The sequence below is a fragment of the Drosophila pseudoobscura genome, chromosome 3, assembly GCF_009870125.1.
Source record: "Drosophila pseudoobscura strain MV-25-SWS-2005 chromosome 3, UCI_Dpse_MV25, whole genome shotgun sequence".
Classification (NCBI taxonomy): domain Eukaryota; kingdom Metazoa; phylum Arthropoda; class Insecta; order Diptera; family Drosophilidae; genus Drosophila; species Drosophila pseudoobscura.
Genome location: NC_046680.1, coordinates 4,762,220 through 4,789,624, shown reverse-complemented (window position 1 = coordinate 4,789,624; position 27,405 = coordinate 4,762,220). Strand labels below are relative to the sequence as shown.

The 27,405-nt window shown below is 44.7% G+C and overlaps 8 protein-coding genes and 2 long non-coding RNA genes across 15 annotated transcripts; 3 read left to right on the top strand and 7 right to left on the bottom strand.

The window, feature by feature from the left end:
* Positions 1-583: 583 nt before the first annotated feature.
* LOC26534458 (uncharacterized) lies at positions 584-1,641 on the bottom strand. Of its 2 annotated transcripts, none has more exons than XM_015183599.2 (4): positions 1,477-1,641; positions 1,197-1,379; positions 885-1,130; positions 584-828 (listed from the first exon to the last, which is right to left on the bottom strand). In XM_015183599.2, exons 1-4 carry the CDS (start codon positions 1,534-1,536, stop codon positions 733-735), a joined length of 585 nt encoding a protein of 194 aa, XP_015039085.1. In that variant the 5' UTR covers positions 1,537-1,641; the 3' UTR covers positions 584-732. The 2 variants fall into 2 exon arrangements, with proteins under 2 accessions (XP_015039085.1, XP_033233937.1); XM_033378046.1 differs by having other exon boundaries at positions 1,516-1,590.
* Positions 1,642-1,654: 13 nt separating this feature from the next.
* Positions 1,655-3,633, bottom strand: Tsp42Ec (Tetraspanin 42Ec). Its single transcript, XM_001360139.4, has 3 exons — positions 3,427-3,633; positions 2,233-2,424; positions 1,655-2,179 (listed from the first exon to the last, which is right to left on the bottom strand). Exons 1-3 carry the CDS (start codon positions 3,484-3,486, stop codon positions 1,742-1,744), a joined length of 690 nt encoding a protein of 229 aa, XP_001360176.2. The 5' UTR covers positions 3,487-3,633; the 3' UTR covers positions 1,655-1,741.
* Positions 3,634-3,963: 330 nt separating this feature from the next.
* Positions 3,964-5,020, bottom strand: Tsp42Eb (Tetraspanin 42Eb). The gene is made up of 3 exons (XM_001360137.4): positions 4,635-5,020; positions 4,406-4,570; positions 3,964-4,343 (listed from the first exon to the last, which is right to left on the bottom strand). Exons 1-3 carry the CDS (start codon positions 4,884-4,886, stop codon positions 4,089-4,091), a joined length of 672 nt encoding a protein of 223 aa, XP_001360174.1. The 5' UTR covers positions 4,887-5,020; the 3' UTR covers positions 3,964-4,088.
* Positions 5,021-5,787: 767 nt separating this feature from the next.
* On the bottom strand, positions 5,788-10,412 carry Tsp42Ea (Tetraspanin 42Ea). Of its 2 annotated transcripts, none has more exons than XM_015183597.2 (6): positions 10,306-10,412; positions 8,646-8,773; positions 6,733-6,924; positions 6,501-6,662; positions 6,235-6,429; positions 5,788-6,164 (listed from the first exon to the last, which is right to left on the bottom strand). In XM_015183597.2, exons 2-6 carry the CDS (start codon positions 8,703-8,705, stop codon positions 6,093-6,095), a joined length of 681 nt encoding a protein of 226 aa, XP_015039083.1. In that variant the 5' UTR covers positions 8,706-8,773; positions 10,306-10,412; the 3' UTR covers positions 5,788-6,092. The 2 variants fall into 2 exon arrangements, with proteins under 2 accessions (XP_015039083.1, XP_001360173.1); XM_001360136.4 differs by having other exon boundaries at positions 10,294-10,389.
* Positions 8,842-10,256, bottom strand: LOC4803451 (uncharacterized). The gene is made up of 2 exons (XM_001360135.4): positions 9,977-10,256; positions 8,842-9,910 (listed from the first exon to the last, which is right to left on the bottom strand). The coding sequence occupies exon 2, from the start codon at positions 9,875-9,877 to the stop codon at positions 9,158-9,160; it is 720 nt and encodes a 239-aa protein (XP_001360172.1). The 5' UTR covers positions 9,878-9,910; positions 9,977-10,256; the 3' UTR covers positions 8,842-9,157.
* A 111-nt stretch (positions 10,413-10,523) lies between the features above and the next one.
* On the top strand, positions 10,524-12,140 carry LOC117183601 (uncharacterized). Its single transcript, XR_004468731.1, has 2 exons — positions 10,524-11,315; positions 11,380-12,140. It is a non-coding gene; the product is annotated as an uncharacterized lncRNA (long non-coding RNA).
* LOC4803450 (G protein pathway suppressor 2) lies at positions 12,031-14,386 on the bottom strand. 4 transcript variants are annotated; one of them, XM_015183596.2, is made up of 5 exons: positions 13,589-14,386; positions 13,434-13,545; positions 13,092-13,142; positions 12,487-12,968; positions 12,031-12,409 (listed from the first exon to the last, which is right to left on the bottom strand). In XM_015183596.2, the coding sequence occupies exons 1-5, from the start codon at positions 14,018-14,020 to the stop codon at positions 12,218-12,220; spliced, it is 1,269 nt and encodes a 422-aa protein (XP_015039082.1). In that variant the 5' UTR covers positions 14,021-14,386; the 3' UTR covers positions 12,031-12,217. The 4 variants fall into 4 exon arrangements, with proteins under 4 accessions (XP_015039082.1, XP_001360171.1, XP_015039081.1 ...); XM_001360134.4 differs by having other exon boundaries at positions 13,434-13,527; positions 13,589-14,384; XM_015183595.2 differs by lacking the exon at positions 13,092-13,142 and having other exon boundaries at positions 13,589-14,384.
* A 1,089-nt stretch (positions 14,387-15,475) lies between these two features.
* Positions 15,476-26,624, top strand: vimar (visceral mesodermal armadillo-repeats). Its single transcript, XM_002138142.3, has 4 exons — positions 15,476-15,603; positions 23,651-24,562; positions 24,619-25,005; positions 25,074-26,624. Exons 1-4 carry the CDS (start codon positions 15,597-15,599, stop codon positions 25,682-25,684), a joined length of 1,917 nt encoding a protein of 638 aa, XP_002138178.2. The 5' UTR covers positions 15,476-15,596; the 3' UTR covers positions 25,685-26,624.
* LOC4803449 (dnaJ homolog subfamily B member 14) lies at positions 15,521-19,830 on the top strand. Its single transcript, XM_001360133.4, has 4 exons — positions 15,521-15,603; positions 18,377-19,184; positions 19,257-19,423; positions 19,507-19,830. The coding sequence occupies exons 1-4, from the start codon at positions 15,597-15,599 to the stop codon at positions 19,671-19,673; spliced, it is 1,149 nt and encodes a 382-aa protein (XP_001360170.3). The 5' UTR covers positions 15,521-15,596; the 3' UTR covers positions 19,674-19,830.
* LOC26533001 (uncharacterized) lies at positions 26,227-27,402 on the bottom strand. Its single transcript, XR_001452034.2, has 2 exons — positions 26,999-27,402; positions 26,227-26,930 (listed from the first exon to the last, which is right to left on the bottom strand). It is a non-coding gene; the product is annotated as an uncharacterized lncRNA (long non-coding RNA).
* Positions 27,403-27,405: the final 3 nt, after the last annotated feature.

Here is a 27,405-nt window from a genome sequence, read left to right as displayed (position 1 = left end):
TTGCGGTGAACTCAATATTTATCTTTGCGAGGCATGAGCGACGAGTCAGTTTTGCAGCCGCCTAGCCGCCTAACTAAAGAAGAGAATCAAAATGTTACACTCTAGAGTGGAATAAGGACTATAAAGTTCAAGCGCTCAAGAAAATTAGTATAAAATTGGTTTACTTTTATTTATTTTATTTTCTTTTCTAACGGAAAGAGTTCGAAAATTTGTTTCCTAGAGGGGAAGCGAAGAGAACTCTCACAGAAGCATATATAAACGAGGGGGAACGTTGTGAGTTGCTGCGGCGACCGCAACTCTACATTTATACTCAGTATCGCTCTCCTCCGGCAGACGCCGCTAATATTAAACGACACAACAAAGAGTGCGTGCGAGAGAGGCAGAAAATCAGTCTGATCGTGTCCTATAATTGTTCCTTTTGGCTATAAAAATGATCCAGATTCAACAACCTGATAGATATTGGTCTTCTCTAACTTGCGCGTTTTTAGTTTTCTCGTATCTTCGATCGTGTGTGTTAGAAAAAGACAGAGCGAGAAAAAAAAATTGTTTTCTTCATTCTGGCTGTAATAACGATACGATCTGGTTCACAATCTGCAGTCTAGAAGATATTGTCATTCTCTTTTATTCTGTGTTTTTGATTTTGATTACCTCATTTTGAGTATCGGGTATAAAAAGAATCGCCACATTATGCACCATTTTTATAATTTAATACAATTTACAACCTCCTAAAAGTTATAAATTATATCCCATGCTATTCCTTAGGTACTGAGTTCTTTCTGCGTTGCGACCGGAATCCGCTACATAACAGCCAATTGCAAATGTTAGAAACTGCGAAAGAAAATTGTCATCAGTATCTGACCAGCGTGGAATTTTAGGAACATTACCTCAAAAACGATTACCATAACACTCGTAAACTTGATAATGTTGGCACACATATTCCAAGAATAAAACATAGCCTCCCGGCAATGGTTTAGCTCCATATCACCCCCATGGATGGGTATATTGAAACAGGAGGCGGGATATTTGGGATATGAATCTGAAGACATGTGCATTTTAGGGCCGAGCTCAATCCATAAGTAGGAGACGAAATATATATGGATTAACAAAAGCATTAGGTTCAGAACGGAGTACTAAAAGAAAGAAAAACTCAATTTTTTAAGTTGTTATTCTATTTTCTACAGCTATTTTTATCTTACAAAGGTTATAACGCTCGACTTTTCTCGATATAGTCCATAGCAGCTCTGCAAAGATAGAAGAACCATGGCGGATCCAAGGACCACAACCGTAATGGGGACAATCTGAGTATCATCTATAATCGAATAATCCCTGATCACGCTGATCATAAACGACCCTACTGTGATGTACAAAAAACCAAAGCACTGTAAGTGAAAGAAAGCGAATCCATAATTACTTCTTTGAGTGATTTAATTTGGATGATTTAATTTGGATCTTTAATGAACATTTGACGATTCCCACCGAGAATAATATGTTCAATATAACCATCACACTTCTAACACTTTGTGCATCTCGGTCCATTGCTGCAGAATTTTGAGGAGAGATTCTTTTGACCCGCTATGCTTCGTATTCCCGTTGCAACTGAATTTGCCTGGGGATAAAGAACGTTACTTGAGAGAAGCGAGTGGATTCTTATCGCTTGTGGAATACTCAGTGGCCAGTAGAAATCTTTATTATTACATGGACATTAATATACGTATGCTATGGAAATGGATGCTCTCGCTGTCTAGGCGGACACTTGTCTGCCAGCATTCTCGCGGCGCATGCAGTTGGTCAGGGCGCCGGCGAAGATGAAGACCAGCAATTCGAATAAGACAATGCCCAGACCGGACCAGCGGATTATGTCCATGTTGTCGTACCAGAACTCCTCGAACTTGTCATTGCAGCCAGGCTTCGTCTCATAAATTTGGGACGAGCAGGAGGTCTGAAGGTTCGCGAAGCCGCAGCAGGTGCCGGGCACCGTCCGGTTACCGTAATTGTCATAGCCAGTGTTACCACAACAGTTGAAGGTCACCTCCAGCACGCCGAACGCTTCGGAGTCACTTGTGTTCCATAGCGATGTGACCAGGCTTCTCATGTCGTTCAAAAAGGCCGTTCGGTTGACGAACACCCAGCAGGTTAGCACCAGTTGGAGGATGAAGAGCACGAAGATCATGCTGGTGTACTGCGAAATAGATTTGGTTTAACTAAAGCTTCCATTCCACAAGGAGTACTTACCGCTCCCGTCATACAAGCGCTCTGCCTGAAAAGGCCGTAGCAGCCGAAGAAGGAGACGACAAAGATCAGGCCTCCAATCACGGTAATGCAAATGGGGATGGTGTTCGTGTGCTCTACCTCACTCATTCCGGCGAAGCGATTGATGTCGGCCAACATGATCGATCCCAGGACGATCAGAAGGATGCCAACGATCTGAAAGGAGCAGAGAGTGCGGGGGTTTAATAATCTCCATTGGCAGTTATATTCGGGAGCTCCTAACTTTATTTATTACAAAAAAAAAGATAATGTCAACCAGCTGATTAGGTCCTCATTTGTCAAAAGACATTACAAGCTGCCTGATAAGATTTTAGCTACACACTCATGCACATTTCCATGGGTGATAAACCACAGCAAAAACCTTATGATGATATCATATGAAACCAATGCCCATTCCATTGGCTTTCCAGTGCGCCATATCGTGGACTCTTTTTATAGAACTGATGTAAGATTTTATGCTGAAAAGATCGGTTTATTAAGGGACTAATACATCTGCAGAAATATGGCATATTAAAGAGGGACACGTCCACATTTAAAATAAATATTAAACATAAATGTATGCAAAATACTTTGTAATATTTTATCTTAATTTAAATCCTTTTGAAACACATAAATATGTATATAAAATTTGTAGCTGAATATGTTTCATAATAATATAAAATATTATTACGATTAGTATTGGTTTTAAAAAGTTTATATTTTTATTTGATGTCTCTAGAATGACCAAGTATCTCTAGCTGCAGCCGCCTTGGACACCAATTAGAGGGACAATTGAAATATGAATAAAATTAAAATTAATAAATACAAAATATTCAAATCAACTTTTTTCATACTAATGTTAAAAATGCCAGTCTGCGATCTATTGCATTCGTATACGTTTTTAAAAAGTGTAAATATTACTATTTGAGGCCTTATTTCACTGGGTATATATATTTGTTATTGGCACCATTTTCTTGTCTTGTATTTTTAGTTAATTATCAAAATTGAAAAAATCCTTTGTTTGCAGTCCACAAAATCCAAAAGAAATTATATACATATAGTACATATCTAAAGCTGCCATTAGCTGAGCTTTGTTTTATTTATTTATTCCAGCAGGTTCGTGGCGTAAACTTATTCTTGGTGTAGTTTTCACTGAGTTTCTTTAGTTTATGGACTCACCAAGAACACAACATTAACTACATATAATATGAAATTGACTATGCCCGAAAGACAACCCATGTTGACTTTTGTCTTTTCGTATCCTTTCGAGTTCAACAAATCAAATACAAATTAAATCAAATTTATCCAGGTGTATATTTGAGCGCTTTAATTTTATGATATTTATCGCGTTCACGCGTCGTTTGCTATTGTTCGATTGGACTGGTCTTTCTGTTGGGCTACTGTTTTTAAATTGTCCCTCAGACATGAACGATATCGGAAAGATACGCGCATGTATCTTATCACTTTTTGGGGACCAAAAGAAGCCCACCGATAAAAAAAGGGACACAGAAAAGCAAACGTTGGGTGGGCCAAGCGATAACAATTGGCATTTATAAATGATTCATTGCAAAAGTTTGAGGGCAAACGATCTAAATATGGATGGAGTTGGTGGGGGCTTATCAACCGGTACACGGATATAGTTTTGGGGAAAACAACGACCCGTTCCGATTAGATAAGATTTGGTGGCCAAAGCTAGACATAGACATACAAAAAATATACTTGATTGAGCTTAACCTATTTGATTTATTTATGGCGACTGATGTATGCATGTACTTTCAACTGCATGGATGCTAGGAACTGAGCTACAGCTAATGGGATGATTCAGGCGTGGATGCTCCATATCAGCGCTTCCTCATGGCACTGGCCAGGCAGCAGGACACAATGAAGATGCCCAGCTCGAAGAGCGCGATGATCAGACTGCTCCATCGAATGAGGTCCGTGTTGGAGGCCCAGAAGTCGACGAACTCGCCATTGCAGCCAAGACGCTGGGTGTAAATGGCAGCCTCGCACACCTGATTGCGATCCTTGTAGCCGCAGCAGGAAGCGGGGACTGAAGATTCGTATTGTTGGTAGCCAGTGTTTCCGCAGCACTTGAACTGGATAAGAAATATGTTAGTATTCCCATAAAATAGCCAGGAACTTCAATTTCCAAACTTACGGCCAATTGGAGGGCATCCATGGGATAGCCCTGGGCGGCGTTGTTCTCATTCCAGGCCGTGTTCACCACTGTGCTCATCTTGTCCAGGAACTTGTCGTTCGCCGCAAAGATCCAAATCGACAGAGCCAATTGCAGGGCAAACAAGACCAGCATACAGATGGCATACTACAGAGAAAATAGTAACATCAGAATGGAATTCCGGATCAACGAGAGGTGCTCTCCAACTTACGATTGTAGTGCAACAGGCATTCTCCCGGATCGTGCCGCAGCAGCCGAAGAAGGCCACCAAAAACGTCACACAGCCGATTGTAATAATGATGATTGGGATGGTCTGCGTATTGATAGCTCCCTCGAAGGCCGTGAAGTTACCCATCGTGGACAGCATGATGGAACCGACAACGATCAGCAGTATGCCGCCGATCACGAAGATCAGGTTGAGGAAGTACAGCAGGTACTTGAACATGGCTGATAGGCAATTCATGGTTCTGGATTTCTAGGTTGCACGGTTTCTCGCTGAATATAATAGTATTTCGGCTGATTCCGAATGTCTCGTTCTATAATCCGTACGCTCGTTCGTTCGTTGGGACTGTTTTCGTTAAACTGAGTGGCTTCCATCTAGACCTGGGGCATTATATTAAACCATTCGAGGTCCTCATCTTATCAGAGTTGGAACTTATCTCCTCTTGCAAATAAAATACCTTTATGTATAGGTGGTCCACTCTCTCGTTTCCTATCTCGCAGCTCATATATGTACTCATATGTACCCATAAAAGTCATTCATGGATCTTATCGTCTTGCACTGGCGTAGATAGTACAATAAAGTGGTTGGAACTACTCGCAACCGAACCCGAACCCAACGAATGTACTCAAAACAGGTGTGAATCATTTGTTGGTCTAAACAGTTCGTATAGATACTTATCTACGAGTATGGGCGGAATATTACTTCATACTTATGAAATTCTCACATGGGGGCAGCCCGTTCTCTTCTAAGATGAATCATTTACATTCCGAGCACTTTCTTTGCACTTGGCAATACGTTGTCGGTGGGGGCTACAAGTTGGCCAATAAGATGACTCATATGACACTTTGGCTGGCCGGAGTTGCGACGTGAGTCCCCCGTCTTATCGCGTTGATTTATTATTTATCAATCCAATAAATATGGTATACGTTCTGGGTGAGGGCACTCCAAGACGAAATATTAAACATTTCGATTAAGAATCTGACAGTTGGTGGGGTTTTTTCGCCTTTGGCATCAGATCCCTGTCCGTAGATAAGAAATCCCTATGTACACAGATTACACAATGTGGATAGACCAACCGACTAAATATAAACCTCTGTAGGTTAGTTTTTCTCATAAAGTGGGTCGAACGAAACAGAAACCATTTGAAATTTCTCAGTTTATTGCAATCTTTCGGTCAGGTGTATAAATTATTTTGTACAGTAAAAAAATATTAGCACTCCAATACATCTATCTCTCAACTTACAATCTTCGAAAAGCGATTATAGCGAGATATTCATGGGATTTCATTTTCTTCGTATAACTTGAGATTATGTAAATTTCAATGGCCGTCTGTGTCAGGTGATTTATATCGATATACTCGTATGTATGTATGTAAATAAAATTGGGCAACATAATTCGTACTTTCGGTTTCAATTAAAATTAGTAAGGCTTTTCAAGGTCCAGCACTTAATAGTCCGCGCGGCGACGGTAATTCCGGATGCTGTTCGCCAGACAGCAGGCAAACACAAAGCCCACAAACTGAAATATCAAAAGAATTTTTCAATTAATATGTATAACCATCAGCGTTCTGCGTTGTGGGGGAACCTACCTCAATGGCGGCAATAACCAAGCCGGCATATTTGATGATGTCGCTGTTTCTGTCCCAGAACTCCACAAAGGCCGCCTTGCAGCCGCGTCGGTAGACAGTGTCCGGGCGGCAGTTGTTGGTATCCTTGCAGCACGAGGGGGGGAAGTAGCCTTGGAAGGAATAGTCCGAGAAGTTAGTGCGGCCACAGCACTCCATCTGGAGAGATACCAAAAACGAGTGTCAGATGTTTTGATATTTCAATTCTGGGGACGGGACTGAAAACTAACGCTAATCTGTATGGCATCCATGTAGTCGGCACGACGGGTGCGTCGCTCCCAGGCCTTCTCCACCACATCGCCCATTATGACCAGATACTTGTCCTTCTGCAGCCACATGTAGATCACCAACGCCAGCTGGCCAATCATCAAAACGAACAGCAGAATCGAGTACTGCAAATAAAGGTCGTGCAAGGGTAAAGAGATACCGATTCTAGGAGGATCAAATGTTCGTATTTCGTACCGTCATGGACATGCAGTAGGACTCGCGAATGGCACCGCAGCAGCCGAACCAGGAGATTAGCAGGATAACAGTGCCAAGCACAATCATTGTGATGGGCACCTGCTGGGTGCGCAGCGCCTCTGCGAAGTCATCGATGTTGTGGATGTTGCTGAACAGAAGGCCTCCAAACACGATCAACAAAATGCCGCATATCTGGGAAAGATCATATAAATATGTATGGTTTTAATAAAATTAAATGAACCAACTTTGCCTATGTTATTTGTAAAGCTTTGAGCTTTTCACCATCAAAACAAAGCTCTGTCAAAAGCTTTAACAGCTTTTCCCTTACAGTTGCTACAACACTCTACACTGCAAGAAAACTATTAAAAATACAGGGTACCATAGTAATTTGAATAATTTCTAACGGATGGTGGTGATGAAGCTCTGGCCTCTCCTTCCGAGGCCTATCAATGGTGTTGTTCTGTATTAGCTCTTATCAATGTGGGCTCGCTGCGGTTAATTTAGATTAATTTCTCTGATAAATATGAAGAATATATTTACTATGGCTTTGATTTTGTATCGCAATGCGTCAACAACTATTTTATTAGATTAGAACGGAGTAATTATCTGTCGGAGATCATAGTTTCGATGCATGACCTAAGCCATTTGGTTGAGGGCATTATTGGATGAGATCTGACGAAAATTGCGACACCAACAATGTCTGAAACACCCACCCATCTCTTCCACTTCGATGTATATCTGTTTGCACATCCATCCCCCCGACAAAAAAAATAAAACACGAAGAATATTTAGTTCAAGTGTGCTCTAAAAGCCGACGCGTCGCCCCCCCCTTCAGTTCCGTTCCGTGCGTGTGGGGATGCAGTGTTTGGCCAAGTTTTGTCTCGACTGAAATGGGGAGCAAGTTCACATTTAATTAAGTCAACTATTTTCGGGCGTGGGGGGTCAGACAGCACCCACCCGTCGCTCGAATGTAATTACGTAACTTTACATTGAACAAATCCGTCAAAAGAGTAGAAGGGAGGGGTCATACTGCCGATGTTGACGTTTGCGTGACTGGAATGAATTCCGCGCTGCAGCAATTACCAGTCGGAGTCGGATTCGGATTCGGATCACACCTGCACACATCGTATCGCAGTCCCACGAAAACCAGTTACAGTGGAGTACAGTCCTCCGCTGTGACTTTTGTGGAACTAAGAAGTTGCTAAACAAATGAACAACGTAACTTTTTTGTTTTTGTTTATGTTTGAAACCAGTTAGCCTCGAGCGGATGCCCGGCTATGGTACGGATATTTCTTGGAGCCAAATGTTATGAGCTCTCAAACGAATGTTCAACCTCAAACAAAACTCGTTTTCAGTCAACCCAAGTAAACAGAATACCTTTTTGTGTATACAGAATTTACATATAAAAGAGTCCCCTGCTACCACTACGTCACGGGTTCCAATACTCTCAGATTTTATAGTCAACCAAAGTAAACAGAATACCTTTTTGTGTATACAGAATTTACATATAAAAGAGCCCCCTGCTACCACTACGTCACGGGTTCCAATACTCTAAGATCTTATATATGTATGGATAAATGCAGAAAGTGATCTATAATAAACTCCGTATCATTATACGTAAGATTTCATTTCGTTAACATCTGGACTCTATTCAGACTATTCGTAACAAACTTGAAACCCAAATTATTGTTCTGAAACGCACTGTTTTTGGTTAACCGGTTTTTAGGCCTCAACTTTCTCACAAAAACTAAAACAAACAAAATATTTTCGGAAAAACCAGTTTTTACGGTAAAACAAAACTTATGATATCATATCCCAGACTAAACTTGGAGACGTACTGGGCTTGGCCAATGGCAGGGGGAAAATGATATAATCTATAATGAATGTCGATGCTATGCTTGTTTTTTACTCACCGAACAGAGCAAATTGAATATAAACAGTATATATTTAACCATGGAGATTCCGCAGCTCATTTTGCCTGAGATTCGTTGGGAGGACGGTACGGTGTAGAATGGCTATCGAAATTGTGGAGAAGCTGCAACTGTTCGTACGTGGATACAGAATAGAATAGAATTCAGAATTGAGAAATACAAATGGATCGTGCAGACGTAGCATTAAGTATTTTATCGTTTTATTTGGGAAGCAGCGGCACACAAATGCAGGGTCGCGCACACACAGCCACGCACTGATGTCATCCAAAACAAATTCAATATTTTGTTTATTTAAAAAAATGCCAGCATTTTGATTCGATTTGAGTGGGAAAATTAGCACGCAATCACGTACACGTACTCGTACGGTCTGGAGTGCGGTTGGGAATCGGATCGGATTTTCAGTTTCATTTCGTTTCGTCAACGGCCTTGGAACTTAGAACTACATATGTTAACAATACGCTCGGTCAGTATTGAGATCCCGACACCGTGCGGGATTAGCGAACCAGCTCGGGCAGCAGCTTCTCCTTGGGCAGGAGCCAGGCCTTCAGCTCGTTGTAGCGCCGCCAGATATAGGGATAGCGTGCCGCCCAGGACAGCCAGGCTTCCTTCTCGGCGGTGGTCTCCTCGACCCGCTTTAGGTGCTTGTAGTATTTGCCGTTGCGCTTCACCCCGGAGGCCAAATCCTGAGCGAACTTTGCAAAGCGCAGCTTGAGCAGCGTCTCGGAGACATCCAGCAATCGGTTGCCCTTGGGCGGATGGACCAGACAGAGCTGGCACACAATGTAGTCCTTCTTTCCGCCCTTGTTCAGTGGGATGAAGGTGGCCTCCCGTCCCACGAGGCACTGCTGCAGCCAGGAAAAGCCATTGGCGTTGACGCTGACGCCTGGAAGCTTCACCGGGAGCAGGCGCGTGCTGCTAGTAAAGATGGGTATGAGCGGGCGGTGCTTGATCATCAACAATGTGTCCTGATCCCGCTGCTGCACGCCGCTGATCTTGCCCGTGTGCATAATGCGCTCGTTGATGATGCGCTCGGGGATGTGCGACGGCTGCTTGAACTGGCGCACCAGATAGGCAGGTTTCCGCTTGGCGTAGGCCACCGCCAGCATCAGAGCCGAGGTTCCGTAAATGACCAACTCACTGCCCAACGTATCGCGTTCCAAGTAATTACATAAGCCCTGGTACTTCTCCCGCAAATAGGCTTTATTGGACTCCATTTCTGTGGCCGTATTCTATTAAGTAACTACCGCCTGCAATTGTTTTTATGTTGAGAGTAGTTTTTTTTATGCAATTTCTTATGACGTCATTTTACCAACCGAATACGTCAACAAGGTAATATCTTCCACAGAGTCTCGCGCGTCTGTCGTTTCTATATATTACTTATATCTATATGTATTATCGCGACATAAGGCTAATTTTGTCAGATTTATTTTGCCTTTTAGCGCTGCTTCTGTTTTGCTACTAAACAGACTTTGACATGTATTGTAGGCCGGCGACGCCTTGAGTGCGAGCGGGATGGCGTGTGTGTGCGCGATCGTGCGCAATCTTGCGTACGTTGTATTTCATCGGTATATTTACGATATATTTTGAAAATAAGACCGTATATTTCGGTACAGAGAGTACAAAAACTCACTCAACAACACACCTTTGGCGTTACTTTTCTTCCGTTATTTTTTTTTTTTTTTTGTACGTGCTATTTGCGCGCGCTCACGATATGAACTGGTGCCGACGTCAATAGAGACTGAGACGAGAGATCGGTTCAAAGCCGCCACTGCTAGAAGCTGACGCTGCCCCAACCGCAACGCAACCGCCTGTTGCTCTTGCCTCACACACACGAACACACGTACGAACTTTGGCGCTCGGCCCCCCAATTTGTGTTGTGATGTTGGCGCGTAGCATTTTGTTCGTTACGGTTCCCCGAACCAAGTCCCCCCCTCCAACTTTAGGTGACGATGACATCGTTCAGGGGGGCAGCAGCCGTTTTTTCAGTACGATTTAATTGCACTAACTTGTTTTGTTTTTTGTTTTGCTTTTGTTTTTGTTACCAAATGGTGAACCTTTTGTTTATTTATGCAAATTACCAGCGGCGTTTCGGTGGTTGTGGTGAAGGCTGATAAGCTCCCTTTCTGCCCTCTGTCTCTGCCTCTGCCTCTCTGCCTGTACGTAATGATTGTGAATCTGCCCCGCGGCCCAAGAGATTGGGAGATTGTGAACAGCAAGATTTGAAGCCAGTTTTCTCAATTTCGATTCCACAAAAATTTATTAAAAGAGGAATTGACAAAAAGCACCTATAGAACATTAGTATGGAATTATAAGGGCTTTACCAATCAATCGTGGCTAAGAATCATCAGTAATCAAATCTATAGGCTGTCGCTTTTAAGCAATTATGGCGATAAGGGATTCGAGAACGGGCCTATTTCCCTGCGACTTTCACGATACTGCGGTTTTGTGCACTGTCGTAGGCGTTGCTTAAAGAGGGAACAGGTTTGCGCCTGAAAGTATTTACGTGCAACCAGTTGGGGCTCCAACGGCAGTTTTCCCCACCCCAGCGACAAGGCCTGGTTGGCCCTACTATGGCTTCGGGCATGGCTTCCGCTTTTAATTACATGCAGCGGGGGTGAGGCAGAGAGGAGGCGAGAGGTATCCGTTGTAATTGTCTGTAACTTTTCCTTGACACACAACAACTGGTTTCCAAATTAATTTCGTAATCCAATTGTAGAGAACGTGGCTTCGAAATTTTATTTTTTGGATCCGAAAACAGCGAGCCCTAACTGTATCCGACATATTTGTCTTTCCCGCTGCTGACATTGCTAATTAACAAGTGGTGCTCCGTACAATTAACCTTATGGCGTTCCGTATGTAAATGTATTTCCCCCAGACGATCAGATAGATTCTAGAAGAACAACAACTACCGAACAACCAAACCCAATTATTGACAATACAGAAACGATTATGAATCACTTGTTGACTATGAATTTCCAGTTTCCTCTCCAGCGTGGCGTACATCTGGCAAATGGCAAATTACACATTAAGTAACAAATGGAATTGTCCCTCAAGAGGAATGAAATGCCATTATGATGAAGGAAAAGCTCTCGGTAGCGCGGATTTGGAAAGCAGCATGCGTCACACTTGAGTTAATTCGCAAATTATCATCCCACTTATCCACCACCCCACAGGGAAAAATCTAATGAAAGCCCCCTCCTCGTTCGCGAACGGATCAGCATGGAAGTTGTTTCCACAGCTGGCCAAGCAACTGGGCTGTGAGATCTTTGGTTCTGCGAGAGTATCAGGCGGATAAATATTACACATTCTATATGTATATACATACATATGTATGTACATAGATAACTAAATATTAAAAATCTGTATATTCGATTGGAAAATAGGGACGCCATTATTGTGTTCTTTATTTCGTGTGTGGCTAACCGCAAACAGGCAGCGTAGTCAATATAATCTCCATTAAAAATCGTATCTTGATTACTAAGTGAGTTTCATAGAAGGGGCTCTAGATCTAGAGATCTGGAGATCTAGATCTAGATGTGAATCTGAAGGTAGAGCTAGTACAAGCGTCGTGCATATTGCAGTTGCTGTCCGGCTGCCGGCGGTACAGGTCCAGAGCTCGAAACGGGTGGAGTAGCCGTCTGGCCAGGCAGCAGCGACAGCTGTTGTCGGTTCAATTGCCCCTCATGGCCTGAGCTTCCCCGTCCCGGGGGAAAGCCTTGTGTAATGCTGCCAGTAGTCTTGGAATTCTGTCATAGAAAGAGAGAATATTTCTGTTAGGCCCAACTGTTGCACAGCATCGTCTGTTCTGTTCTGTCCCACTCACCTGGCTGGTGCTTATTTGCAGCACATTGGGATGCATTGAGAGCTCGCTCATCATCGGCTTAAAGATCACGCCTTCCGACAGCAAATGCGGCGGCGGTGGTACATGGTTCTGTGGCGCACCGTCATGCTTCACCTCAATGTGATATCGTTCCGGCAGCTTCTCCATTGTCACCTGCGGCTTGGACGTCTGAATGGACAAGCTGTTGGCGACACTGGTGGCCTGCACCACCAGGTCAGACTGGGAGATGGGCGGTTGATCCAGATTGATGTGCAGCACCTGCATCGGCTGAGCCTTCGGCGACTGAGTGTCGGAGGCCTTGCTCACCGTAGCACTCGGCAGCTCCACATGGTAAGCCTGTCTCAGGGGCAGGGCGTAATTGTAGATGGCCGGCAGTCGGGCGTCCGCCTGCTGCTGTGTGGTTGGCGGCGCTGCGGTGGTCTGGTAGAACAGGGTGCCCGTACTGGGATACTGCGCCGTGGTCTCTGCAACATAGAGGAAGCGAAAGTGCTTATTAGACGTGGGGCGGCGGGCTGTGATGGATGCGTTGGTGCTAGTTATGTTGCAGGTGTTCTATGGATGGGTGTTGTATCGATTGTGGTTCTTACTGTTCCATGATAATCTAGCATAGTCCGCGGCACGACGGTAGTCATCGTGTTCTGCGAATCAATCGTAAACAAATAACGAAATGAAAATAAGTTGTGTGCCTGTGTGGGTTAGCGATTAGTGTGCGGAATCAAATGAGTATATCATGATTGGGAGGGACTGGAGGCTAGGGACTGGGGTTTTGGTCATGCAAATAGTACAACGCTAATCAAGTACAGTGAAGGCTCCCTGAGCAACGATTGTGTGTCAAGTGTGTTGTGGTTAAACGTAAATTCAAATCTGTCTTCGTCTGTCTTTGGCAGCGTTCACTGTAAGTGTCAGCCCTTGACCGCAGTCTGGCTTACTTTGTTGGGCAAAGCTGGCGGTGCTCTTGTAATACGCATGATTGGGGGGCGAAGGACTTCGCCCTCGCTTCCCCGACTGGTTGCCGGGCGGTGGCTGAAACGATAACAAACTCTGATAAATTGCGGCTGATTTTAGCTGCCAATCGTATGCATACTTTCGCTAGTTGCTGGTGATGCTGTAGTCGCAGGGTCGGTAGAAATACCGAGGTGGCCACGGTGGCCGCGGCCTGTTGCATGGCAAACAGTTCGTTCTCCTTGGCCTGCTTTTTGCGTGTTTCATCTTCGTTGAGCACCTTCTTAAGCTGGACCAACAGCTGGTGCTTCTGACTGTGCAGATCCGCCAGCTGCTCGTCCAGCTTGGTGATCTCGTCACGTGTTTCCTCCAGAGCCTGCTGGTTCTCGCGCTCCCGCTCCTCCTCCTCCCGCCGCACACGCATCTGCTCGCAATAGGCATCGTACTCCCCCTGCCGGCGCTGGCGATCCGCCACAATGAATTTTCTGAGCGCCCCTCGCAACTTCTCTGCACGCTCTGCCTTGGCTGCCTGTGCAGCCGCATTGTTACTGTTCACCGCGGACGCTGGCGGCATTTTTGCGTTCTGCTTAGTTATTTTTCCAATTTTACCAGCCTTTACGAACAGTCCTCGCAGCAAATCACTCCACAAATGGTGTTGTGATTAAACGGCCAGAGGGAAAACGCAGCGCAAAGTTTATAAATGTAAATTATTTTATGCCTTGATAGCGCAGTGTTGTCGCGGCCACGCAGTACTTGTTTGACTATGCTGATGTGCTCTATTTCATACAATTCCGGCCAAATCAGTCTCTAAACTATTTTATGGTATCTTTTTATTTGACTAAATGTGTATTTTCTTAAAGTAAGCACAATTTTAAGAGATAAACAATCAGATTCTGCGTGTGCGGGGGCAACTCTACCGCGCTACCTTTAACATAGAATTAACATGGACATTTAACAGTGCCACATCCCTGGCAGCCTGGTTTGGTATCACCCCAGATTACTATATGCCATGATTTCCCTAGCATGTTGAGAAAAAGGGTGAGTTTTAACCTTGCATGCCGACAAAATTCGAAGTTTTTTGCCTGTTGTCCGTACCTTTTTTTCTCCAGTTCCATAAAATGGGCATGGCTAAATGTTCCATATAGATAGTATTATTCAACGGAACAAAGAATTGGTCGTTTTTTGAATCGAATTTGATTTCGCCGCAGTTCGCTTTGGCAACAATGAGTCTCATTCCATACATAAACATGTTGCTAATGCCATGCACACATACCCTGGAGGAAATGGATATTATAGAATTGAGAAATTGTTTGTCATTCAAGACTTCGTAGGTATCCAAGATACTAATAATGTACTTGAATATGTCTAAAGAATATCAATTTGAGAAAAGGTCTTAATAAATTACGTTTGATCTTCATATAAAATTAACGAAATAGGGTGTACAAAGGGCTATACACGCATCACGTCCTTAAATACCAGCAACATTGCGACTCTTCTTTTTCGTTTAACCCTTTTTTTTACAATATATGCAATAAAAGCAAGGATTAAAAACTATCCAATCTTGTAGAAAATTGATTTATTAATCGTATAAAATTATGTGGACATGGCTAAATGTGCTATATATATAGTAATATTCCACGGAAGATCAAAATCGAGGAATATGTAAAAAGAACTTGAATTTGTCAGTATATTAACGGTATATTTTTAAATGAGGCAGTATGTTTTGGTTAATTTCTGCGTGTATTTTATCGGTATATTTGATCGATAAATGTGCTCACAAGAACAACATAGTGTCGAGTTTTTAAAATAAATAAAAAAACAGAAAAATCACAAATATACAAAAATATAAAAAAAATATATATATAAAAGTATTCGATATATATTTAACATCCCTAGTCGCAGTTTTTGTTGTTAGTGCGGGTGCGGGTGTACGTGTTTTGGAATTGGAATAAATGCAGCAGCAGCAAAATCAGTAATATGTGTTCAGTTTTTTCGATGTGTTAACAATTAGATTAGCTATATAGCATTGTCAAGCCCACAAGCCACAAAAAAGTGATAAACGTGCCTATCCACTAAACCATCTGCGGCAGGCAGTTCAGGGAGAAGAAGCGCGACGGAATAATCAACAAAAGCGGTCAGCGGCGGCAAACATGGCGAGTGAGTAGCAATAATTAATAAGGAATAAGTGAGAAGGAAATGAGTTCTTCATTTTTATGTATGCTGTGTGCTGTATGCTGCTCTTTTAATGCGGGAACACAACACACAGATTCCGTTCTTTACGTTTTGTTTGTTGCTTGCGGCGCAGCCCCCCAATATAAACAAATGCAACTCATGCGTGTCATTGTATAAGTAAAATCCATCTCTCTCTCTCTGTGTGTGTGTGTGTGTGCAACATGTACTGCCCGTGCCCACACCAAACATATTTATACATTTATGAGCTGCGAAGACACCCAATCGAGACCAGGTGCAGTGCCGTGCCGTGCCGTGCCGTGCCGGGTGCTCTCGAGTGTGTCTCCTACTTCTATTTGTCTGCCCTACGTTTCGGCGGTGTGGCAGCCAGTGGGAGGAGTTGGTCGGCGGGCGCGCTAGATGGGATGTGTGTGTGTGCTCTTTGCTAGTCCCAGTCTTTGCCCTCAGATGCCAGAGTTATGTGAGAAAAATCAATATTTACGAGTTTTTCTGCTCGGCTTCTTTGCACAGTGGGGGCTCCAGATTAGATGATCTCCCCAGCTCTCCCGAGTTGACCGGGTGCTAAGTGCACCGGCTACCGGTGGACTCAATCCAATCAGATTTCTCTCCTTTATCCTCTAATGGCACAAGCGCTCGCAATTCTGCAATTCTGGCGGGAATTGAGTGTGTGTGTGTGTGTGTGTGTGTGTGTGTGTGTGACTTTCTCCCTCTAACTGGGACTGTGCCACTAGCTGTGGCTGTGGTGGAAGAAACCATCCACCTAAGCCCCGCCACTGAACCACCGCTGGGAGCAGCAGCAGTGACGACGCATTAATAAATGAATATGCCTCCTGTGAGGTGCAAGGTTTACCGGCATGTTTCAACACTCGCCTCCCCCATTGAAACCACCCCCAGGGGTGGCATAACAAATAACAATGGATAAATGTAATGAAACGTCCAATAGCTTGCGATACCCTGGAATATCTGTCTAAAAAATAATAGCTTTATACACGCCTTTATACACAGTTTTCGGTTCCAGTATGCCCCGCATCCACCGACAGCTCTGTTAATATACCCTTTCTGTGGCGGAGGAACGCAGCAACATCCCAGAGCACTTAAACGTGCCTTGGCAGAGCAGCAGTCCACTTCCCCCACATCTCCAGCCGTCGGCAGCTGGGACCCAACGTTGCGAGACCCACTGCCAGTTCCAAGACCCACGGATGGGGGTCCTTCTCCTGCCCGCTTTGGCTCACTCGCTTTAGAATTTAATTGGTCCTTTGTGTCTGCATTTTGTCGACGCGTTCGCTTGGAGTTTGCTTCGACACAATTTGACTGTCGCTTGGCTTGTGGCATCAACCCAGCAATCCAGCACCCCAGCAACCAACCCCAAAGCGCTGATAAGACCGATATCAGAGCACCCCAGTGCTGCTGCCTCTTCTTTATGGTTATTATTATTATTTTGGGCTGCTTTTTTCGTTGTTGTTCATTCGTTCCACGCAGCTTTCCGGGATTAGCTGGCTGTTACGAGTATTTTAGTTTGCCCGGCAACGAATTTATTGCGAGGAAACCCGTCCCAGGCCCCCGGCATGTGGCGGCTGCCCTTTTTGCGTATTCCTCTGGCGGTGCGCCTCATCTGGCTGTTTGACTTGTGATTTCCTTTTTCTTGTTCGCCCTCTCTTGATTCCTTTTACTGCTAATAAGAATTCGGCCCCGTCTAATGGCCTTGAGAATGAATGAATAAATGAATGGGAGGGGCAGCAATGGGGGATGGACTGTCGTTCTGTTCGTTCTGTTTTAATTGAGTTCGTGCCCCCATTCAAATTGGCATAGAAATTAATTTCAATTAACTTGCGAGTGAGTCCTGTCCTGTGTCCTGTCCTCCCTTTTGGCACACAGTAGGCTGTCCCTTTCGAAGCTTTTGAAGCATACTTCTTGGGGTCTGAAGTGCTGTCAATTCAAGTCCCCCACACTTCGATTGCCAACACAGAGTTATTTCAAGTGGTCCATAAACTGAAGATGAACTTTGTCAACGTTTGAGCCCTGCCCTTTGAGGCCAGTGTGTGCATACCCGTATGTACACGCATTCATCTGTATTCCACTTAAAGGGAGTGTGTACACACTGTAAATACTTTGCCAGGGAGGGGAAGGGAAGGCATACAACATATAAACATTGCAAGAGATCAAAGCAGGTGGAGTGCCCGAATAACTTCAAATTAAACTGCTGTTTCAAGAAAATGTCATCATATCTTTCTGCTATTAAACGACTCAAAAGCTGATTGCTATTAAAGCTGGTCGGTATGAAACTGTTAACTCTGGATTCTATGCCCCTATGAAAGCTGGATGCTATGAAAATACTATTCAGTCTGGATGGACAATACTGATTGCTCTGAAACTTATCAAGCTAACTGCTATGACTCATTCATGGCTATTCGTTGTGATCGTTTTCCCACAGTCTTCGTCCAATCTCGACTGCCAGACATAACCATAAATTAGTGCCAAAAACGATATTCAAAAAGCCAAACAAATACATATCGTCCTCTCGCTCACACATCGTTTTTGTTCAATCAAATGCTTAATTCTAATTGCTAAACCGAAAATGGGTTTTACATCTCCAAATTGCAAAAAACCGTCAAAATTTGAAAAGATTCCCAAATCCCCTCTGCTGTCTTGACACGCACACAGCTTTCTCAAAATCAAAAGTTCGTCAAACAAACAAAACAAAACAAACACACACTTTTTGCCTTTGCACGCTGCTGGGCAGGACGGAGAGATAATGGAGAAGCCACCAGGACAGCGCAGGAAGAGGAGGACGCCACCTGGACAGAGCAGGAAGAGGAGGAAGCCACCGTGATGCCTGGTCAAGCGAGATGCCAACTCCACGACCGGCTGGTCAGCGACCTGTGCCTGGGCAACTACGACCACGCCTTGGAACGGATCCGCGAGGCCCTGTTAATGACCACAGATCGCAGACAGATCGAGGCCCTCTTGGAGATTAAGACCATAGTGATTCGATTGTGCGGCGACTCGAATGTCGGCGGCGATCAGATTTTCGGCCCCACCTTACAGTCGGACGCACTGCCGCACGCCTTCACCGCCGAGATGCTGGACGTTGTTCAGAAGGTACTGCGATGCCGCAACCACTACGAGGTGCTGGGCCTCTCGCAGAACGACCCCTTCTCGGAGGTGAAGCGCTCCTACAAGAGGCTGGCCCTGCGCCTCCATCCCGACAAGAACCGGGCTCCTGGCGCCGAAATGGCCTTCCGCCGCATCAGCGAGGCCGCCGACTGCCTAACGGACCACGAGAGGCGGATAAAGTACACTTTGGACATGGGCATGGGCGACTCCGAGTACTCTGATGGGGAGAATGTGGAGCAGGAGGAGGAAGAGGAGGACTACGATGGGGGTACGCCGCGACGCCCCTATATGGCGGCCAATCAGCGCGTGCCCCAGAGTCAGGCGCTGTTCCAGACCGAACATCTGGCCATCGGAATGGTGTGTGCGCTGCTCTTCATGTTCCTCACCATGCATTTCCTAAGCACCGTGCCCGACTACAGCTTCAAGCGCACCAGGTGAGTAGTCGTTCAGGGAACAGCCCAGAGTTGCGGCGAGGATACACATCTCCTATCCAATCCACTCCGCAGCACCCACAGCTTGGTCCGCTTCAGCCATTCCAGGAATATAGCCTACTACATGAGCCCGAAGACCGCCGCCAAGTACACGGAGGAGCAGCGCCAGGAGCTGGAGCAGGAGATCGAGAGCGTGTACATCCAAGACCTGAAGGTGAACTGCCAGCAGGAGACGAGACTGCGTGAGTTGTTCGATCCGCCCAGGAGGGTTCATGTGTTGTCATGTGTTGTCATGTGTTGTCATGTTCCTTCCATTCCTTCGTAGGCGACACTCTGCGCCTGCGGGCGAGGCAGGGCGATCTGGAAAATATGCGCCACCATGCGGAGGACCTGCCGTTAGCAGCCTGCAAGGCGCTCTTCGAGATCGGGAAGTCCAGCCCTAGGCCGTTTCTGTCAAGTAATCCAAAGAAGCAGCAGCCCACAGAGGTCTAGTCTTGCCCCAAGACTCAACTACTCCTCCTCCTGCTCCACATTCTCCCCATCAGAGCACTCAAAGTCGCCCCTGCCCCTGCCCTTGTCCAAATTGTACTATATCGGGGATATCTGTTCAAAGCTAAAATTTGTGAATAAATTAAGTAACCAAACCAAATCACTCTGCTTTTTCTACTGTGACTGTGACTGTGACTCCCTTTTGAGTGCGGGACTTCCAGCCCACCCCTAGCTGGCGATAGTTGCCGATAGTACCATCACTAAGAATTAAGAAACAAAACAGATAGATACCGTGAAAGAAGAAGTGGGGAAGAAATAGTTTTCCAATGGAAATCTTCAGAAATTTCTTATTTTCGTTCGTTTATGGTCGAAGGATCGTAAATTCGTATATATCATACTAATTTTCTAGGTATATTTATCAAGTAAATACATTTCAGTTAGCACTAAATTCAAATCATGCATCTTAAAAATTATTCCGTTGTTACACGGTAGATTTGTTCCTTAAAAACCGGGTAAAAAAAGACATTGATGTACATATTCTCCTTGTGATATTTCTTGTTTTCGTTTGGTTCATAGCTGTTCGTGAGCTGTGTGTGTTTTTATATACATATATATATGTGATGTTATTTTAAATGTTATATTAAGTGGAAAAAAACCGTGTACAAAATTAACAATTTTTGATTTTCAAACCGTGTTATTTCAAAACTGTGTAAAAAAAGGCCGTGTAAAAACAGAATTATGTGTATTTGTATATAAAATAGCTATATTAGGGGGAAATTCCCGTTATAAGGTACGAGCAGGAATTTGTTTTAGATACAAAATAAAGTATTACGAAAGTACTTTTTGGTATGGTTTGCTTGTAGCTAAAAAAAGGAATTTATTAAATTAGTTAATCTAAAAATATTTAAAAATGCTCTAAAACATCGAGGAATCAACCGATTATAATGTTTCAACGCTCGTACCGGAGCTGGCATTTCGTGATATTTTTTGAATGCAAAAATTTAATAAATTACTTCCTTTAGTTTAAAGTAACGTTTTTTTCAGAACACTAAATTCTGTAACGAAAGAATGCCTAAATTTGTAAACCTTAGAACGGGAACTCCCCTTAAGTCTACGTTTCTACATTTCCCGATCTATAATGATACTTTATAAACGTTCGTTAATGAAGATCGAGGATATCCAATAAATACAATTTTCTGGGATACTTTTCGATCAAAAGGCTACCAAATATATTCCTGGGATATTCTTCTGAAGTTCCTGAGTAGAACTGAACACCCAGTGGAAGAGGACTAACAAATATTGATTGCCAGCTTCACCCGAAATCCATTCAATATTTACGACTGCTCCCATAGCAAAAATTTCTGCACCAGAAACTACCATGGTTTCCATTTCGGGGCCACGCGAACTTCCTGGGGCATAGCCCACATTCTGCAGAGACCCAAAACAAAAGGAGCAGAAATTGCACACGAATCAAACATGCAACAACAGCAGCAACTACGTACATACATATGTACATATGTATATAATACACATACATATATTTTTGCACTAGTTTTCGGGAAAACTTCATGTTGTTTTTCCACTTTTGATGTGCATCGTTTGATGGAGAATCGAAATACAGCAAAAAATATACATAAAAAAAATAAATAAAACCAGGCAAAGTCCCGAAATGCAAAATAGACTGAAAAAAAATGAAGCAATTGCCCCAGAAACTGGAGCGAATAAATGCCTCAAATGGGCGCCGGCTCCTCGGCTTCCTCAAAGCAAAAGCTAACGAACTTGCCACGGAACTCGAACGGAATGGATGGATGGCTGTAATGGAGGGACGGAGGGATGGAGCGGCATGTGGCACACTCTGAATACCAACGAGTACCAGTTACCAAAGCAAACATTTTGAGGCACGCAAAACAAAAAACACAACAGCGAAAAAAGGCTGTGGCAGGCAGACTCTTTGCCTCTGTCTCCGTCTCTGTCTGGCGGAAGTAGCGCTGCACGACCTGCGCCACCTGCACCTGTCTGCCGCGTCCATCGGGGGTTGCCACCTGTCCTTCCAATTGCATTCACTGCGTTGCAGAGAGGACAGAAGAAGAGGAGAGGGCACAAACAAGTGCCACAATTTTCCTATTGAGGGGATTGCATTGAATGTGAATCTGCATATGCATTTGTATTTGTATTTATACATATGTACATATGTATACTGTATACTGTATACTCGTGTTCAGAGGTTGAGGATAGAGTTACCTTTCTAAGTGCAACATGTCTGGCAGTTAGTTCTCTCCGCCGTTCCCTTGTTCGAATGATGCTGCGAAGAGGAGGGGTGGCAGCAGCGGCACCCATCGGTAGGGTTCTCCTTTGCCCTTTGTTTAACCTATTCATTATTTATGCTCCACAAAGTTTGTTGAATTGCCCCTACCCTGGCTGCCCCACTCCACTCAATGTTGCTGCCACCAACTGTCGCCAGTTGTCGACTGACGACGGGGGTCGGTCGGGGCCCTTGTCCTTCGCTTCGCTTCGCTTCGCATCGTTTCTCCTACTATTCATTCCCCGGTCCGAATGTGTTTCAAAAAAAGGGAACGACTGAAATAATATTGTGATAATGCTGGCCATAAAAGACCCCACCCCCACCCCCAGATGCGCCTGTTTGGGGCCCAGGCACCTGCTCAAAAAGGGAAAATCAAATTGAAACTTAAGCCACATTTTACGCAATTTTTGCAAGGTATTTTTCTCCGAGCTAGTGGCTTTCCAGAAACGGAACAACGGATGGGAGCAACGCTTTAGAATTTGCTGATGGGACGCAATAGCTCTGATCATTCCGTTATGAAAAAGAGGCAGGGATCATTATGTTCCAGATGCTAGAACGAGACAACCACTGTACATCGAGGTGTGCATGTATGTGTGCATGATCTGCCGGCATGGCATTCTGCTGTCTCTCTCCCTCTCTCCCTCTCTCTGTGCTCTCAATCGTTCTCTCTCTAATGTACTAGAAAAGAATAAGATCATTATTTGAAGTCAAAAGGTGTCTATGAAAACCAATTCAAGTTTAATGCAAGTGGAAAACCTTTGGAACCTTCCTAAGGGAATAAACTCTTTAGTGGTAATCGCAATATCATAACTATAAAGCATTCTCAGCGAATTCCTTTACTCTTCGACAAACCCAAAGTCTTAAAAGTCTTTAAAGGGTGTTCATTTCCTCTGTTTATAGCTCCATTCCACATCTACTCCTTGAACCCGTGATTGCTCTCGCACATTGCTTTTGTTTCGCCCGCGGCAAGGACTTATGCAAATCACTTCTCCGTCTGTGGTCTCCCCCGCTTCATAGCCCCAGAGCATCTGGTGGCTATGGGCAGGGAAATGGTCCTTTAATGCGGCCCACGCTCGAGAAGTTTTCCTGAGCACACAGCTCTGTCCTAACTAGATTCTAATGGCCCGGCATTTTATTTATACTCAAAACCCACACAGGAATATGCTTTGGTTCAGGCTGGAGATGTCCCACGTATTCTACATATATTCATGCACGTCATTTCCCTTTGAAAACACTGTCCTTTGCCTGTCCTGGCTTCGGGCACAGATGATAATCGAAATTGGCAATCAATTTTGCTGTGCAAAAAAGGGACAGAATAAGATAGTTTTACCAGTCTTCATATAGACTATAGGATACTCGTTACCCTGTAGAACGTCCCTCGTCCCGCGGCATATTGACATTCGACTGCGAATGCTGTGAAAGGGAATGAGCATCATAGATGTCGTGTGCATGATTGGGCACAGTGATACTTGACTTGCTGCTGTAGAGCCTGATGTAGCATAGCATCCCCTGTTCTGCCTTAAATAGGTATTTCTCAAAAGACAAACTACTTCTTCAGATAATATATAGTTTTTGTGGTCGGAAGACCTTTCTTCTACCTGTACTGTATGTATGTATTTCGGACAATGATTAATTAATGATATATTGTCGTCTCTTTGTTCCCCGCTTTCTCCTGAAGCTGAAATCGACGAGCTCATCGAGCAGCTGAAGACGACCAGCGTGAGTGCGGGCAACAGCAAGACGACGAACCTGCTGTGCGAGATCTCGGCCACCAAGGACCCCAAGCTGTTCGATAAGCATGAGCTGGCCGACTGCTTCCTGGAGTTGACCCAATGCGAGGACACGAACGTGCGCAAGGAGGCGGCCAAGTGCATAGCGGAGATTACCAAGTCGGAGGTACAGCGCAAGAAGTTCACCAAACGCGACATTATCGCAGCCTTTTTGGAGTGCCTGCGGCAGGTGCCGACCCCGGACGGCAGCATGGAGCTCCCCATACAGATCTGCAGGGCCTTGGGGAACATATGCTACCTGAATGACGAGGCCCGGGACCTCATACTGGAGCTGGAGGGGGATGCGGTGCTGCTGCAGCTGCTCGACATTGCCAGCATCGATGATGTGGCCAATGCGGCGCAGTTCATCAAGGTGCGCGGAGGATTGCTCTCGAACTATCTGCTGGGTGGCGAGGGGCTGGCCAAGAGGGCCATGGAACTGGGCGTGATGAAGAAGCTGCAGGCGATCATCGCCACGGGCGCCTCGAATGTGGAGGTGCACGAGGATCTGCTGCTGAACACGCTGCCCCTGCTTAGCATTCTCACGGAGAATGTGGCGGACCTGAACTTCGAGGCGTCGCTCAACATTCAATTGTCGCGCATTCTGGCCGCCTCGACCAACCCGGACCTGGCCGAGATGTGCCTGGAACTGCTCCACTACCAGGCAGAGAGCGACGAGGTGAAGCTGCTGCTGGCCAAGGACGGGCTCTGCGAGACCATCTACAATCTGCTTGAGAAGTACAAGACTCTGGCCAGCACAAGCGAGGCCCGGGCCCTGATGAAGCTCGCCTGCGAGCTGATCGTTCTCATTCTCACCGGCGGTAAGTAGAGCCCTCCCAATCTTGCCGCAGTTAACCTCACTGCTTGCATTTTCCAGATGAATCGATGCACTATCTGTACACGACAACGCTGCTCAAGAACATGGTCGACTGGTTGGACTCGTCGGACATTGACCTGCTGACCACTGGGGTGCTGGCCCTGGGCAACTTTGCCCGCACCGACAGCCACTGCATCTACTTTGTGGAGCAGCAGACCATGAACAAGCTGCTCGAGGTGCTGGCCAAGAACAATGGCGTCAAGGACGATGTCCGTCTGCAGCACGCACTGCTGAGTGCGTTGCGAAATTTGGTCATACCAAAGCCGAACAAAAATGCGGTGATCCAGGCGGGCCTGGTGCAGACCATTCTGCCCATGCTGGAGATCCATCAGCCACCTGTTGTGTTCAAGCTGCTAGGCACTCTCCGAATGACTGTCGACGGGCAGGGTTAGTCCATTTTACGTTCCCCTTTTCATGTTCGCCTTCCTGTAGCCCCGCATGTCTCTTTTTTGTAGAGAAACTCGCCCTGGAGCTGCTGAAGAACAAGACGCTGATCGAGCAGCTGGTGCACTGGAGCAAATCGTCGGACTACGCGGGCGTCACCGGGGAGTCGCTGCGCCTGATGGCCTGGCTCATTAAGCATGCGTATCTCAGCAAGATTGCCTATGCGCTGCCTCGCAAGGGCGACGCCCCGGCCGAGCAGATAGCGGACAGGATTCCGCTCACCCAGGACTATGATCGCACCAGCCTGAGCGAGTTCCTGGCCAACGAGGGCACTGTGGAGGCCATGGTCAGCATGCTGACCGCTCAGCACCTGGTGATGCAGAACGAAGCGCTGATTGCGCTGTGCATACTTTCCGTGGTCTATCTGTCGCAGGCCCATCAGGCGGGGCAGGACCAGGCGCAACGCCTGCAGGATGAGCTGGTGAAGTACGAGGTGGGCAAGAAGCTGGCCGAGCTCATCAGCAAGTCGTCGGACAGCATGACCAAGGAGATTGTCGAGAATCTCCAGAACTGTGTCAATCTGCTCAAGTCTTCCGAGAAGCTGGTGGCCCATCTGGATCAGCATAACATCAACGAGCTGCTGAAATCCATACCCATTCTCACCGAATACTGCACCTTGTAATACGAGACTGCTGACGGAGAAGGAGGGGCCGTGGCATTGCATTTACCCAAGCACCGCAGTATGCCTAATTTCATAAGCACACACACCCACGAGTGTAGCAGAGAGGAATGGAAAGGAAGGGGGAGACCGGAGGAAGCAGTGGTGTGTAGCAGTAGAGCAACGATTCAGATTTAGACTTGATTGTAGATTGGTAAGGAGCATGGAGGGATGGAAGGATGGAAGGGCCCACAACAGCACACACCGCACAGATTGAAAGGGGAATGTATTTTTTAGACGCAAGCGTATTTTGACTGCATTTACGACAGCAACCAACGAGGAGGAGTGGAGCCGCCAGTGGGGACGATACAAATCGTATGAATATTTATAATATACGAGTATATAACATTTACATATAACGAAAAGAAGGAAACAGTAAAAGATAACAATTAATTCATAATTTAGCATATAAATCTTTTCTGTTACATGATTTTTAAGAGCACAATAACAACAAATCGTGGTGATATCGCTAAATATATTTAATAAAAGTATTTTATGTATTGTACTTATAATTTTAATTGAACATTTTAAACCGTCGTTTTGCTGGCACACACACCAAAAAAAACACACACACAACAAACAAACGATTTGCAAAAACAAAGTAGTTTTAGATATTTTAATTGCAAATCTCAAAGTATTTCAACTGTACAACTCAGCGAAGTTCTCAAATAACATTTTAAAGGCAACTTTTAAGCATTAACAAAACAAAGTAACGGCAACTCAGTAACAATCAGCAATTCAGAAAAAAATAGTTGAAACCCCAAAATAGAAATAGAAATATGCAAATTTTACAGAGTGTAGTCGTAGAAGATATATTTCAAATTTTTACCAATTATTATATATAATGTAATGTACTTTGAAAAATTGTTTGGTCACCAAAAATATAATCGAAATTAAGGAAAAGTTTAAAGAGCACCATTTATGAGGGAAAAACCATACAAGTATGGTGTTTATTAAGAGCGTTGAAGCCACACACACACTCCCAAAAGCATATTTATAAATTCTAAACACAATAATGTACATTTAATAATTCAAATAAAATTTGAAGTTCATGAGAAATAGGAGAAAGAAACGCGAAAGCTGATGATTTTCATTCATTCATTCAAATTTACGGGGCGCAACTGTTGAGCGCGCCAAATATGAGGGAAATCTTTCAATGCATCGAAAGAGCATTAGAGATGGCATCACAGTGAATAATGAACTGTCTTACCTGCAAGAAAGACGCAACATGAAAGAAAAAGTCTGCAGTCAAAGAGTTCTGCTAACAAAATTCCTTACAGTCTGTTATATTAGCATATAGCAATCTGCCAGCAATCTGAAAATCGGAACCAACGGATCTCCGACAGTGTAGTGTCATACGCTCATAATTGGTACACTCGACTGCCATCCCTAGCAATGAAAGGTGCGTTGCATTCCAACCTTTTGACGTTGAAATTGAAGGAATATTTAGGTAATTTTTTGGTAGTTTTAGTATAAATCCTACATATTACTATATGTAGTACTATGTAACAGAGTGGAAGAAAATGTGGAATGGGATCATGGAAGAATTATTATTACTAGTATTGTTTTTCGCGGCTTAACTCAAGTTTTTATACTGTTTTGAATAAAGGGGGGTTAAGAGGGCTAAGTTCGTTTTTATCGGTATATTTACGGTATATTTTGAAATTTCTGCTGTATATTTCGGT